The sequence below is a fragment of the Cydia splendana genome, chromosome 4 (genome assembly GCF_910591565.1).
Source record: "Cydia splendana chromosome 4, ilCydSple1.2, whole genome shotgun sequence".
In the NCBI taxonomy this organism is placed as follows: Eukaryota; Metazoa; Arthropoda; class Insecta; order Lepidoptera; family Tortricidae; genus Cydia; species Cydia splendana.
The window spans coordinates 22,227,634-22,242,917 of NC_085963.1; the positions used below are offsets into that span (position 1 = coordinate 22,227,634).

The window sequence follows — 15,284 nt, forward strand, 5'->3', positions numbered from 1 at the left end:
TCTCGTATTTAATCTGACTTAACACAAACTAGCAACGAAGATCTAGTGATAAGGAATTATTCCTCCATTCCCATTTATTTATCCCCGTGGGGACAAATAGGAACCGAAATAATCGTTCCCGAAATAGTTCGAGTGAATGGAGTATTTCAGAGCGGAAGGTATCGCTTTAACTTGCCACGGCATGGCACCGTGCCCAAAAGCTGGCGATCTCTTCGATGGAAATTCGTTGCATATTACAAATGTACGAATTGCTATTCCGCTAACTGAAACCTAGAATAATTTAGGCACTGTCTCGGAAGTAGTGTTTGCGTTACTTTCAAGTTAATGGATGCCAGTGCTAAGTTTCTACTATCTTACTGTTTCTAGCATCTTACGTAACTAAATATGTATGTAATAAGTGCATGCCGCGCGAGAGTCAAATACATACCTAAGTAAACAAATATAGGGAACTTTTCCAAACTTTAGAAGTACTTGTTAAATATTTTGTGGTGAAGTATCACACGAACACGCCGTCTCAAAGCCGCTCCCATATAATCGAAATAACGCTCTAATTTTAAAATGACATGCTTAAGTTACATGAAACTTTGCATGCACATTTAACATACATCTACATCATACAAAGAAAATAGATCGAGTAGAACTTTTATTTGTAAAGCTTGTAGTTGCTCGAATTTCTTAATATTACAGTTTTTAGCAAGACAAACTAGTACCAAACATAGTAAATGTTACTTGAATGTTCATGTCATTCATGTCATTTCATTTCAGAATGTCGTTTTCAAATGAGAGCGTCTTCCATTGTATGGTGGCAGCTAGGTTCGTGCTCTTAGGGCCACTTGCGCTTTCCAGGTTTAGCCACAGAATAAATAATAGTACTACCGTACAGAAAGGACACATCCTACAAACCCGAAGTTTGACAGCGGTTCAGGGTCGAATCATGCTGTCCCTTTCTAATATATGGCACTATCCCTTTCGGCTATTTAGGGTTGTCAAAATTCAAGTGATTATCTTATCTGTGGTCGTGCACGCAAAAGGAAGTCAAGTGGTGCCAACCCTAATAATTCGAAGCAATGCTGAGTCGAACGGAGCCGAGTTCGACCGAAGTGAGGAGTGTCTCCCCACTGGTTTAGCCAACTAACTCGAAGTTAACATACAGGGTTAAACTGTACTGTATAAACGGTTAACTCAGAGTTAGTTGGCTAACCCTAGAACGCGCTAATAGTGGCCCTGAAAGCCATAAACTTTACTTTAGTAGTTTTCTGTTAGAAGACCAGCTATCTTATGGGACGCTATTCTACTTAACAAAAGAACTCTATTGTATCAACCCCAAAACAAAATACCTATATGAAACAGATAATTTTGACTAGGAGTTGATAAAACATCCACTGCATTGTAGAACCAGATATATACTCGTACTATTTTGTATCTTTGTAACATTGTTACAAAACAACTGCATGCAAGTAACATATTAAGTTACTTAAGTGCCTACGTACAGCACGTACTGGTGAATATTTCATTTGATTTATTATTTCTATTCGAGTGAGTCTGCTCCGAAAACTTCATATACAATGCGGGTTGTTTTCTCTGTAACTGGATAATATTATTGTGTACTTCTAAGTAAAGCCTTCTTAATTTATGTTGCCAGGGTACACCTTAATTATTTTCATATTTATCATAAACATTACCTAACTTTATTTAACTAAGATATCTTAGATATCATTCTACAATTTCTACATGTCAGGCTTGGGAGGCCATGACGAAAATTTGTATAATTATATTTGATATTAATGCAAATTCATTTAGGCATTCTTCTTTGTGAAACATTTAAATGTGAATAACCGTATGTCCCAAAGCTTAAATGGGCCATTATCTATGAAAAGCGACCTTATTGTCGATGGCGCTTACGCCGCACAGCTTCGCGCGGCATTATATTTATATCGGAGCATCGTTAATAATGGCGTAAGCGCCATCGACAATAAGGTTCCTTTTCATTGATTAATTTCCTTCGTTACCAGGATAATTGAAATAGCAGGCGGCCGAGAGCTCTACTCGCAGAGTCGAACCAAAGCGGTTCGGAAGCTAAGGCACAGCAACACACACAAACATAACCTTCGGAACAAGGTGCGCTCTCTGGGCAAGGACACACTCGACTACTCGGACAATCTTAGTAACGAGGTAATTATATATGTACATATACGAGTATTACCCTATCCTACCAGTGGCGTAACTGGGATGATCAAGCGGGCAAAATACCACTGGCCCCTTAAGGATGACTCATGCCGGGCCCAGGCTGAGGCGTCCGACATATCATTTTCTATGACGGCTGATCGGTGATCACGTGGTGCTTTCCATAGAAAACGAAGCACCTTAAGCTCTGGCCCGGTCCCGGCTCGGTCTAGCGTGACCATTTACACGATTGGGGCCCCCCATTGCCCTAATACGATGGTGCTACATGCTTTTGTTGGTATAGTTACGCCACTGTATCCTACCAGACTGCGCCAGTTAAATAGTCTTGTTTATCTATGCTTGTTATATCGTCTGCTGAGAAAATTACCGCTACTAGTTTTCTATTTCTATTTATGAATGAAAAATACATCAATAGACGATCTAACTAGTGAAATAATATAGGTACTTGAATTAATAATATACTTCTAGTATAATTATAATTTCAAAGCAATTGATATATATTTCCTATCAGATTCCTTTGGTCCACAAGTAGTGACAAGGTTTTCAATCCTTTTACTGTCGTATCGTCAACCACTTCTGAAGACAACTTTCTAAATGCTAGGTTTTTTTTTACCAAATGTAATCTGCCAGGAAATAAAGTAATTTAGAGAATGTTTAAATAGAACTTTCCCAGCATTTTGAGTAGTCTTGTGTTCATCATCATCAGCCCATTTTGCACGTTGCCTGTCCTAAACTTTTTCCAATTCAACGGTGAATCTGGGACCTTCAATTTTATGGCCCGTACCAAAATTATCAGGGTTGTCTGCCAGAAACATTCAACTAAGTATAGAACCGTCACAGATAATCAGTATTTTGCGCCATGAGTTTTGATAACAAACCATAGAAGCCAAGCGTGTATCTCGCGACCTAAACGCGTAAGCGCCATGAGTTTTACGACGCTTGCGACGTTTTGGTCAAGTGGTGCGGGTTGCGATTGCGACAATTTCATTGTTTGCTATGGCTTCTCTATGGTAATAATAACTCAATGGCCAGAAAAGAGTTAATTATTGTTAAATTCCAAGATTCGCCTGTTTCGTTATTGTTGTTAACATTTTACCATTGGGCTGATGGTTTGCTATTTATTATGTTCTACGATTTAAGCTTGACGCTAGTGTAGTGTTTACCATAAAGACAAAAGTGATATGAACCAAAATCAAAAACATATCAGGTAAATAGTCGAGAAAATTAATAATAATCCTGGACAAAGTAAATGTATGTTTCAATTGCAATAGTGAACAGTAACTGTGCATATGTTTGATACATTCATGTACAACACCACTTACAATATAATAAATAAAACATGCCGCTAAAACACAACTTTAAAATACACTAGGGTCAAGCTTACACTAGCCTTAAAACTATTCTTTGCAGATATCCTTGCAAAGGCTAAACAATGAGCCTAAAAAAATGATATCACGCCACACGTCACCAACTTACACAAATGGGGATCGGGAGCCCATCATAGAGGAGACGATGGGGATTCCTAAAAACAGTTCACCAATTCTGGACCCCCATAAAACGAATGACGTGAGCACTAAAAGTAGCCCCATAGCGGTCGTTGCGGATGGAGAGGTCGTCGTTTTTGACGATAACGAGGACTGGAAAGGTGATTATGGAATTCTTTTGAATATTGAGTTGCTTTGAGAATGGAGTTGAATGAAACGTTCCTACGTTTACTTTTAATGTTGTCAATAAATCATCGTCAATACTGAAACAATAACTCTGCAAGCCATTTGCAATGTCAGTCATCATTACTGTCAAATTTCTATGAAAATATGAGACTCCCTCACTTGTATCCAATAGTCGCTGCAGAGTTAGAAGCTTAGACTCAACTTAATTTTAACACATTCATCAATTTTTAACTGTTGTTGACTTACTTCTTAATTAGCTAATTATATTGTGTTTGAATGTGACGATGCTTAAAAATATCGTCCGCTAACACTTTCGTAACAACAACTAATTAGCAACTAATTTACTGCCATTATTATATAAATATACAAAAAGAATTAGTAAACATGCATTCTCAAAGTAAACTCAATCCTCCTACTACTGGTTCGGTTGTTTCCTTTCGCTCAAATACAGAAATGTTTATTAAATATTAATGCTCCATTAGCTATGAATGGTGGCTCAATTTTATTCGGTATCTTATTTGGCAACATAAAATTTGATAAGAGTTTCTGTTTTTGGGTTATTAGTGCTCGTTCCCAATAAATAGTTATTTGAAATGGCTAAAAGATCTTTAGACTAAATTCATCTAATCGTATCATCGTCCTTATCCTTAGATGCATTCATGTTTGTAACTTCTAGTTTCTAGTCTTCCTTTCCTTTTACTTCAACAGTAACATTAATTTACTAATTTTTTCCCCTTTGTTTTTTAACCCAATGATTCACAATCGTTTTTTTCTCTCATTTATTTTCAGTGATATTGAATTCTGTGTCCCTAGGTCTTCGGATGGACCCGGATGCTAGTGATCACGAGATCGATCTGAGTGTAAAAAGGACTTTAGACAATATGAAAAACGGTGACAGTGATGTGATGAACAATAAAAGTGAGTTAAGTGAGAGTGAGTCAAGTCCTGGAGAGGAAAGGAGTGATGCGAGCCCTTCTGGTGTTTGGATGTCAGAGGATGAAGATAAGGGGAGGGTTACAAGGGTGATTGGGGAGCTACCTATAGCTGAATATGAGGGGTCGCCGCGGAGATATGGTATTGGCAGTCAGAAACAGACTGTCAGGTCGCCGAGGCCTGGATTTCCGCAGGTTGGTTGACTTTAAACCCAGCACTTACTGTTATAGACACCGAAATTAACACTTTTTTATGAATGATGTTTTAAAGTCTGCTTTTGTCTAAGAATATGGCACAGAGCATTTTGAGCACAGAATTGAGCAATAGTTTAACGTTTTGAACTTTTGACATGCATTGCAACTTTGATAAATCTTATATTCAGATGATTGAATAGAGAAGACTTATATTTTACAAATCTTATACAAAACACACTCGTTTTCATGAGTTAGGCCACCCATAGTGTTTTATAAACATAATTTATTATTAACGTTGAACAAATGTTAAAACAAGTGAACTCTGACAACCCAGTGACAATTCTAAAGTGCATAAATAATAGATGACCCAGCTTACCTCCGTTCTCAATTCTTCCAGCGCATAGTGACAGAGAGCAGAGACGTGACGCCGCCATCAGGGTCGGCAGCATTCGACTACCTGTACGAGTTCTCTGAGACACGGAAGGTTCTCGAAGAGTTCTTCAGGTGTCCCGCGGTGGCTGGCCATACGCAGCTCAACAGCAACGATGAGATTGTTAATTTTCAGGTTAGTATCAAAGTCCCTCTCATTCTTTACGTATGAGCTGGACGGAGACAATATGCGTTGGACTTTGTCAAGTAAAAATTTTTGCGAATGTCCCGCGGCAGCTGGCCATGTGGACATCATGCGCCAGATAAAAAGTCTATTTAGAAACATTACATTTGTATTTTATTATTTTTATTATTTGTCCCTAGGAAAGTATCTCATGATTTTGCAAACCTGAAGCAGAAAAAAAACTGATGTTCACCTATACCTATTCGCTAATATTAATTCTCACAAACTTTTTTAATCAAAAGTATACATTTACCCCTGGAATAGTATCTGTTTCAAAATTGTCGAACCAGTCATTGCGTCTTTGCCTACTAACTAACTAACTTCCGAGAGCTTGGCAAGCGCCTCAGGGAGAAAGGGAATGATCCCCGTTCTGAGTCATGGCTTGTCCAACCGGTCTCCATCGCCATACAGCGGGGTAACGCTGCTATTGTGATGGGAACCTTTGGACCCGTCATGGCTCAGAACGGGTTTTTAGTTTCTTAAGTTTTGTAGGTCGTTAGTAGAATATATTGTAATTAACTAACTAATTGATTCGAATCCAGGCTTCTAGATCCCGTTTAAACAGTAACCATTATTTTCCACAGGAGTTAGATTACGAGCTCCGTCGTCAAACGCAAGACTGTCCGTCGGAGAACGGAGTTGAGGGGAGCGACGCGGAGTGGCCGCACACAGATACGCTGGACTCGCCACACACGGCGCACAACCACACCAACTTCTTAGGATTACAGGTAACACAACAGTCATAAAAAGTTAGTCACTTTGCCAGGTGGAAAACATGGTAGAAGTCAGCACACTGACACGGTTAACTTCTCAGGACTACAGACAGTGGCGGATTTGCCCTAAGGTCCAGTAGGCCCGGGCCTAGGGCGGCAAGATATTAGGGGCGGTAAATTTTTGCAAAAATTCGCTGATGATAACAAGAAATAACTCAAAATATAGTCCATACGGGTGTCCCTTTGTTTCCCATAAAGTTTTAAGTCATATTGTATTGTTTGTCATATTATCGTTAGTCATAAAACTGAAACCGTTAACTTTTCAGGATTTTCGTAAGGTTATTCTATAGATAGGTTAGGTTAGGTTTGTTCTATGGCAATCCTGAAAAGTTACGCGTTTCTGAGAAAAACCAATTATAACTAACGAAAATTTGGACAAACAATATATTATGTCTTAAAACTATTTGGGAAACAATAGAGACCCAGTCAATATGATGGGTGCTGAGAAAGGGGCAGCTACATGGCCTGGGGCCTAGGGCGGCAAAGACTGCAAATCTGCCAACGACTACAGATCTAGATGAATAATTAGTATCACTTGGAAACAACGGTACCTACTCTACAAATACATATTTGCATCTGATTTGCATTCATTCTATCAAGAGGTCACCCCTTAAAAACTCCTCAAACAAGCATGTTCGCGCACAAACTTACGTGTAGACTCTCTGAAGCGATCTTACAGCTCTAAACTCCTTTTTTTAACGTATAGATCTTCCTTTCTTTTCACAGCAACAACGCGAGTGCTACGCCGAGCCCAACGTAGCGGCGCTCCGGGTGGGGTCCGCGTGGAGCGGCTCCGCGTCCCCCGCCGCGCCGCCACCCCGCACCCGCGCCCCCCTCGCCTTGTCCCCTGAAACAAGCGACGAGGGTAGTGATCTCTCGCTCATCATCATGGAGAACGAGCTGAGCGAGATGAAAGGTAACATGTACAATAACCTACTGGTCGACGAAATGGCTCTAAAAGACCTGCCTCCTTACGCCAATGCGCGCGCACTTTCATCTGATACTTCAAGTGATGTGTGTAGCGACCTCTCGCTCATCATCATGGAGATTTTTTGCCATCCCTCGACATTTCTCGAACGATATTAGTCTAATATTATTGGTGAATTGTCATGGCAACCCATACGGTTTGAAAGTTTGTGGACTAATAATATTAGTCTAATATCGCGCTGAGCCGACTCGTAGTGCTTCCGCGCGTTGCCATTAAGCCATATATCTTATCTTTCATCTCGCTAGAGTGAGAGAACACTACCCTCGTCACTAATCTCCGGACAGAGAGAGCAAGTGGGACCAGGGTTCGCGAGCGCAGCTCTTTTAGAGCCACGGTGGTTCTAAAAGAGCTGCGCTCGCGAACCCTGGTCCCACTTGCTCTCTCTGTCCGGAGATCAGTGACGAGGGTAGTGTTCTCTCGCTCTAGCGAGATGAAAGGTAAGATGTATGGCCTGATTACCGATGACCATGCAATATTATGATGACATCGGGATCTAATAATAGAGATCTAAAGTAGTCATTGGAACTAGATGATCAAAGAACGCAACCTCATTGAATTTGAGTTTGTTAGACTCACCTTGATGATTTGTAGATGACTATTGAACAAAGAGACTTCTATAAAAGCTTATATTAATCAAAATCTCAAACCGAAGTTTATAATTATTGTGCTTATTAACGTATGTTAAATTGTTTCCAGTTCAAATGGACGCAAGTCGCGTGGTGGTGACGCACCTGCCCATCGTGGAGGACGGACTGTCGTCCGGCCACGTCTCTGACAATGACAATAATAACCAACTGCCGACCTTACAACAGGTATTATGATTGTCATTTGCTCTTTATACTAATAGTAAGAGTAGAGAGCAGCTTATTACTCTCTGGCACCTTAAACGAAATAGTAGAGATGCTTTTGAGATGTTACACTTGTCCGCCCGTGAGGCATAAAACATGCATTATACGATTAACAGAAGACGCGCGCGGTACAGTGCGACATGAAAAGTAGAAACCATGTAGAAATTAAATAGAGTTAAACCAAGAAAAGTCTGCAGAAATTTTGATAGCCCATAGTGCAAGTGTTATTTTAAACGTCAAACTGCTATGTAATTATGACGTATAAATAACACACGCACTGCTTGGGCTATCAAAATCGCTGCAGACTTTTTTTGGTCTAACTCTAAAATGGAACTAAACAATTTGCATACAAATTGTTGCCATGTTTAAGCATTTTACGTCAAAAATGTGACAGTTACGAAGAAAGTGGCGCCCTCATTTAATTTCTACTACTTTATGTCGCACTGTAAGTCCCCGACCCCTTATTATCTGACGTTATCTGTCTTTTAGCGAAACCTTTACAATTACCGAAGAAGTACCCCAGTTTGAGAAACTATTTATTAAAGAATATCACTGTAATTAACTTATATTTATTTCGCAGGCGCACTCTTCGGTTATAATCGAGGAGATTGTGGAGAACGGAACCAGCGCAGAGGCTCACGTGCTTTCTGACGCCGACCTACACTCGCTGGATCCTTTAGGTAGGTATACCGTACGACGAGATCTTTTTGCCAAATCGCTGCCGCACACTGGCCTCTTAAAGGCATTAGCTTATACCAGCTTATATTATATCATGAGTTGTAGAGTGGTATTCCATGCGTGACCGCTTTCAAATAAATGTATTGGGTCTATAGTTCGTTATTTTAGCATTAGAAAAAAGTAAACAATCTTTTGTGTCTTTTTATTGGAAAACACTTTTGAAAAATAAGTCACGGCAAATATGTAACAATTATGAATCATATACGATTATTTACATTCTTTTGCTTTCATAGGTACCTAATAGTTACTGATTTTTAAAAAACGGTTTTTCAATTAAAGACACGTTAAGAACGCCTAGTCTTTTTCTAATGGTGAAAAAACGAACTGCAGCAGCGATTCTAACTGTACCCCGTTTTTCAGCGTGCAGCGAGGTGTCCCCGCCGCCGCCCGCGCCGGCGCCGCACCGGCCCCCCGCCGCCGCCGAGCCGCACGCGCCGCCGCCGCACGCCGCGCATGCGCCCCATGCGCCGCACACACCACATGCAACGCATGACGACTATCCCAATAGGTATACATTGACTGTGACTTAAATATAATCGATAACTTCTATCAGCACCACTGTTCATTAACAATCAGTAAACGCTCTACGAGCCTCAATTAGCTATTGATCGTTTGCCTTGTGTCATTTTGATTTAGGTATATAAAGGGATAAAACATAAGCGGGTCTATCTTTACAATAATTGTCAGTTAACAGTGGACGATTGTACAAGAAATGAATTCCTACTTTTCATAAATAGGTATAAAAGCACGAGTAGTAATTATGAGATTTATGAGCTCATATTTTTTTAATGTGTGACCATGAAAACATTAGTATCTGAGCAATGTAACTTGCCAATTCATCATTTAATTTAACACGTAGGTATTTAATAAAAAAACCTTTATTCAACATCCCAACTCGTACAATTTAATTTAACAATACAATTATAATAAAAAAAATGCAAATTAGACGTCAAACAGTATTAATTATTATTTTAATAATCAAATATACCGTAATATTAAACTCAAACTCACCTTCGACCTTCGGATTAATCAATTAAGGTTGACTGGCGTAAAACTTGTTTATATTCTTACTAATGCTAGTATTTTAACTTGATAGTGATTTTTAAATACCTATTTATAAATCACTATCAAATTAAAATAGTTGCCCTTTACATTATTAGCATAGGTATGCTAATAATGTTTGTATACAACTTCAAAATTATAAATAAAAACTCATTTTTTATGATATTAATAATATACCATAAGGACGAAATTTGTCTATATCTTTATAGTAACAGCACCAGTCATGGGACATTTAAGAGGAAATTTGAAGTATTTATGATATTTCCTTTGTACATGTAAATGGTCTTCCGCTTAGTGTGTTAAAAGACGAAAGTCCTATCCGCCTTTCATGTTTTAGGCGTGTTGTATCAAAGATACTGCAATGAGTTTCCACATAATTAACAAATTAAAACTATGCTTTTTTTCTCCAGTCATGGACACCAAAGCTCCAGTAATGGGCCCCCGGTAATGGACGTGGATCCAGTAATGGGCCCCCTATAATGGACATTGCTCTATCAGTATAAAATATTAAAATGGGGAATAAGTTATGGCAAAAAAATCAATTTTTGGTATAAGCTTTTATCGCTGAATGTATTTTTCTTTCCACAGCCAATTATTATTGTATTAGATTCATCGAGACAATTCTAATATACCCAAACACAATTAGTTAGGGTTTATTGCGATAAAGTTCCCATGGCCATCACCTCCTGTCTCATCAGATCAAGTCCATGTTATCATAATGTTGCATTATCATCCGATTTGCATACTTAATTACGTACTTACACAAAATTTCAACTGAATCGGAAATCGAAAAGTGGGTCAAATTCAGCTACCAAGATTTGACCCACACTAACTAACAAGGCAAGTTAAATAAAAGTTTGGAAAAACGATATTAATTTATCCTAAGTCCGAGAATACCTCCCGGTTGACATATTTCGTAACTACATTTTACTTCTGTATTGTTTAAAACATGAAATTATGGCATGGCAAGCATCATTATGTCAATTATTTAATTACACAAACGGGTCTACCGCGATATAATTTCATTGTTTTTACCTTTAATTCCGACGTTTCAGCTGAGTTGCACCAGCTGTGGTCACGGAAAGACTGACGTCCCAACAAATGTCAACGGAGATATTAATAAAACACCACTAAACTACCCGAAATTAGTTTATAAAAATGTTCGGGGTAGACAAAGAAATTGCAGCTACCCGTTAAAGTTTAATGTTTATTGTCCACGGCACGACACGCAACACTCACAGTATCCGTACACTGGTCCGAAGATATATCCGCTGGACCAGTGTACGGATACTGTGAGTGTTGCGTGTCGTGCCGTGGACAATAAACATTAAACTTTAACGGGTAGCTGCAATTTCTTTGTCTACCCCGAACATTTTTATAAACTAATTTCGGGTAGTTTAGTGGTGTTTTATTAATATCTCCGTTGACATTTGTTGGGACGTCAGTCTTTCCGTGACCACAGCTGGTGCAACTCAGCTGAAACGTCGGAATTAAAGGTAAAAACAATGAAATTATATCGCGGTAGACCCGTTTGTGTAATTAAATATGTGTACAAAACGCGAGAGTTTAAAGTGTTATATTATGTCAATTGTCCCATCATAGGAGGTATGCAGTTTTACAGCTCCTATAATGGGATTGGGCCAAATACCACTATTTTTTTACATCTGTGGAGTCACAACATAGTGTGGTGTATACCTTATCTCATGGTAAATGCAATTAACAAAACACATTCTAGTTTTCATCAAGTATTAATTAATTAAAATTTAATAAATTAACTCACCTCTCTTAGCGAAGTTGTTAAGAATTTTTAGTGATATTTTTTTTCAGTGGCACGACAACTTTTGGGTTGACGCACATTTCTTAAAAAATAACCGAATTTAATAAAAATTCAAACATAATCAGCTCTAGGACTCTTATTTATGATAAAAATATATCCAGTGTTTATAAACTACTTTTATATACTTATTTTAGAGGAATTGTGTTTTTTTGTCCCATTACTGGTTCCGTGTCCATTATAGGGTATACTACTATATACGAATAACTTGTCAAAGCGTCCTTATGGCAAGCGACAAAGTGGTACCTTTTGCTTGAAAATGACACAATTTGTTTCACAGCAGGAAAAGGCCCTCATCAGCGCAGAGCACAGACTCCGTGGAAATCAAACCTGCGAGTGGAGATGAAGGTAATAATACTCGTCAACTTTTTTTTAATTTATAAAATAAAACTAAACTTTATCTTTAAAAAATCTACAGTAACTTGTAATATGTAACGTCTCCACCGATGTAATTTTACCTATCTACTTACCAAAAAAATATTGTCACAGTAATCATAGTATGAGGTCTCTAGTGAATTTCATATTGATTATCACCTTAGATTATCACTGAGATAAGGTATGAAATGGGTCGGAAATTAAATTCTTTGACTGTTGAATTCACTTATAGAGTGGCTTATTGGCAATTGCATGGCCAATTGGCCACTTTATAAGTGAATTCATTCATAATATCTCCATGCAATTTTGCAGCTCGCTGTACCTTTGACGCAATCCATCTACCACCACCACTCTATTTCAGCTGTCAAATATGGGATTACATATGTAGTGCATAACTGTTTTCCATCGTATTTTCACGGAAATGTTCGTATTTTTCATGCTACTTCAGTCAACCTCAGTAGTTTTTATACCGAGACTGACTGATATAGCACGACATGTTCGTACGTTTCCGTGAAAATACGATGGAAAATAATTATGCACTACATCTGTACAATATTACGACGCGTTCACTTTCTACTCTTTACATGTTTTTCTATTTGTCTATTATACTGAGTTGTTAGCTGAAGTTTTATGTTGTTTACAAGCTACATTAAATTATATTGTTATAGATGAAGCGGACACGGATCTGGAGACCGACAGGCTATTAGGGCAGCAGAGAACGGACGACCAGGGATTCTTCGACGATAAGGTAAGAAGAAATTATTATCTCACAGACATGTTGTCACTTTCAATAATTTACGGGGTGAATATATAGGCCATACTGAGCAACTTTTACTATGGGACCAACGCCGAACTCGCGAAAAAAAATATTCATACATTTTGGGTTTGATGTTGATATTTTGTATGGTAGAGTAATTTTTTTCGCGATTTCGGAGTTGGTCCCATAGTAAAAGTTGCTCAGTATGACCTATACCTACATATATTCACACTGTAAATTATTGCAAGTAACTAAAAAAACAGCTTGTATAGAACAGCCGCGTGGTTTTCATATTCTGCCTGCAGGAATTTATTGTGGACGCCACGATACCGGGTTATTCCCACTAGTTACTACCAAGTTCTTACCAGTGGTAACTACTGGGAATTTTTTTCCCACCTTTTTTTTAGTATTGAACTGTAAGAATATTTTGGTGGTAACTTCTGGGAAATAAATTCCCACCTTTTACCAGTGGTAACTTATGGTAATTTTTTTCCCACCTTTTACCACTGGTAACTCCTGGGAAACAAAATTCCCAGTAGTTACCACTACGAACTTGGTGATAACTAATGGGAATAACCCACGATACCTATATTCATATCCAGATTTAAGTACCTACAAGCAGCAGTTAAAAGATTTTTTTATTTTATTTACCAGTATTAAATTTAAGTTGAAAACAATAAGAAGAAAGGCAAGTAAATAAAACTGATGCATAACATATTGATGCATAGCATATTGTATGTTAATTTATTGTGTTAATCTTTGTACCTTTATTGTTTGTGTTGTTGTAATATGGATATCTTGTCCAAAATAAGAGGCATTTTAATTTTTTTTTTTTTATAACAAACAAACGTCAGTTTATTCTTTCTAATACATGCTGGATTTACATCCAGTAAGTGAAGGGTACGAGTTTAATTGATTTACCGTTAATCGGGGTGAATAGGGCTGGCGGGGTGAATACGGATAAAAACCGGTTTATGAAGGTATCTATCTATTTATTAGGAAAAAAGCCCTAAACACAATTATTTTTATTTACCTACACTTTTAATTCAATGTGAGGAATCAGTACGGTTACCATCAGTTTGTCACTGACATAAACGCCGTCGAGAACGTAATTTACTTTCTATACATCTCGCTCGCACTCGCATATTAGTGCAAACGGGATGTATAGAAAGTAAATTACGTTTCTTGACGGCGTTTATGTCAGTGACAAACTGATGGTAACCGTACAGTAGCCTTATAATAACTGGAGACGATTTCATAACCCATTATGATAACTAATCAACAACTATTCCCAATCTGAGGTCAAGACGCTAGTATGTCATCGGTAATTGACAACGTTTAACGACCCATAATATTTTAACCTCCAATATTATCATACCACAAAAACTACTACAGTGGAACCTCGATAGCACGAATCTGAAGGGAAACGCGAAAAAGTTCGTGTTAGGGCATTTTCACTTACTGTGTACCATTTAGACGTGTGCGCCGCGCCGGCGCGCCGCCGCCGCCGGGCTTTTTGACCACGCCGCCGCCGCCGATAAATGATCGGCGTGAAATCGGCGTGACCTTGAGTGTTGTTAATTAGCTACTCCAAGTTGGTTTTTCGATTACAATATGGATTTTTTGTATTATTTATGTTACAGTTGTCAAATATACATCAATTATTAATTAAATGAAACTGAATAGCCAGTTGCAGAAACTATTTGACACACCAATTAAAGGAAATGAGTAATCCTAAGTATTCACCGTCTACTGTTAACGAACGAATGAAAACTGCTGCTTATACCTTGGACAGCTGGGAGAACAAACCCCTCCATTCTCAGAGAGCTCTATATCGCCACTCAGCTCTTCCTAACCCAACATGCCATGGGTGAGCCCTTAAGGTGAAATCAGACGGTTCATTTTGTGTTCATTTTCGTGTTTCATTATTCATCTTTCACTCAAAGTGACACGTGTGAACACAAACTGAACCAAAAGTGAAAAATGAATTCATTAGTGAAATGATCCAACAGTGTTGGATATTTTCATTCGGCATCTTTCACTCGCACTCCGAATGAACAAAAAATGAACAGTGTGAACACAGAGTGATTGTTTTCTCGAATCCTGTGGGTAGTAGGTAGTACCTAGACTTCTTGGAAAAAGCAGGATATGGTATTTGTAGGTACTCAGTAAAAATATTTCAGAGTTCCAAAACAATCGCCAGTAGCAAGGTATTAGAAGATCTTCAAAATTACTTAAATTCATCCGCAAATGATTGCGATACAATTCAGGATCTTCAATGATTACCTAGTTTCCCCAATGTATTCGAAGCTCGC

At 38.3% G+C, this 15,284-nt stretch overlaps 1 protein-coding gene across 1 annotated transcript in view; it reads left to right on the forward strand.

The window, feature by feature from the left end:
* LOC134790220 (uncharacterized) overlaps positions 1–15,284 on the forward strand; it is a 90,802-nt gene that overhangs the window by 60,080 nt on the left and 15,438 nt on the right. Inside the window, exons 5-15 of the mRNA XM_063761055.1 lie at positions 2,013–2,172; positions 3,595–3,829; positions 4,644–4,981; positions 5,379–5,546; positions 6,179–6,322; positions 7,094–7,283; positions 8,052–8,167; positions 8,784–8,883; positions 9,302–9,449; positions 12,121–12,185; positions 12,881–12,960. Coding sequence (XP_063617125.1) covers positions 2,013–2,172; positions 3,595–3,829; positions 4,644–4,981; positions 5,379–5,546; positions 6,179–6,322; positions 7,094–7,283; positions 8,052–8,167; positions 8,784–8,883; positions 9,302–9,449; positions 12,121–12,185; positions 12,881–12,960 — 1,744 coding nt within the window. The remainder of the gene's footprint in view (positions 1–2,012; positions 2,173–3,594; positions 3,830–4,643; positions 4,982–5,378; positions 5,547–6,178; positions 6,323–7,093; positions 7,284–8,051; positions 8,168–8,783; positions 8,884–9,301; positions 9,450–12,120; positions 12,186–12,880; positions 12,961–15,284) is intronic.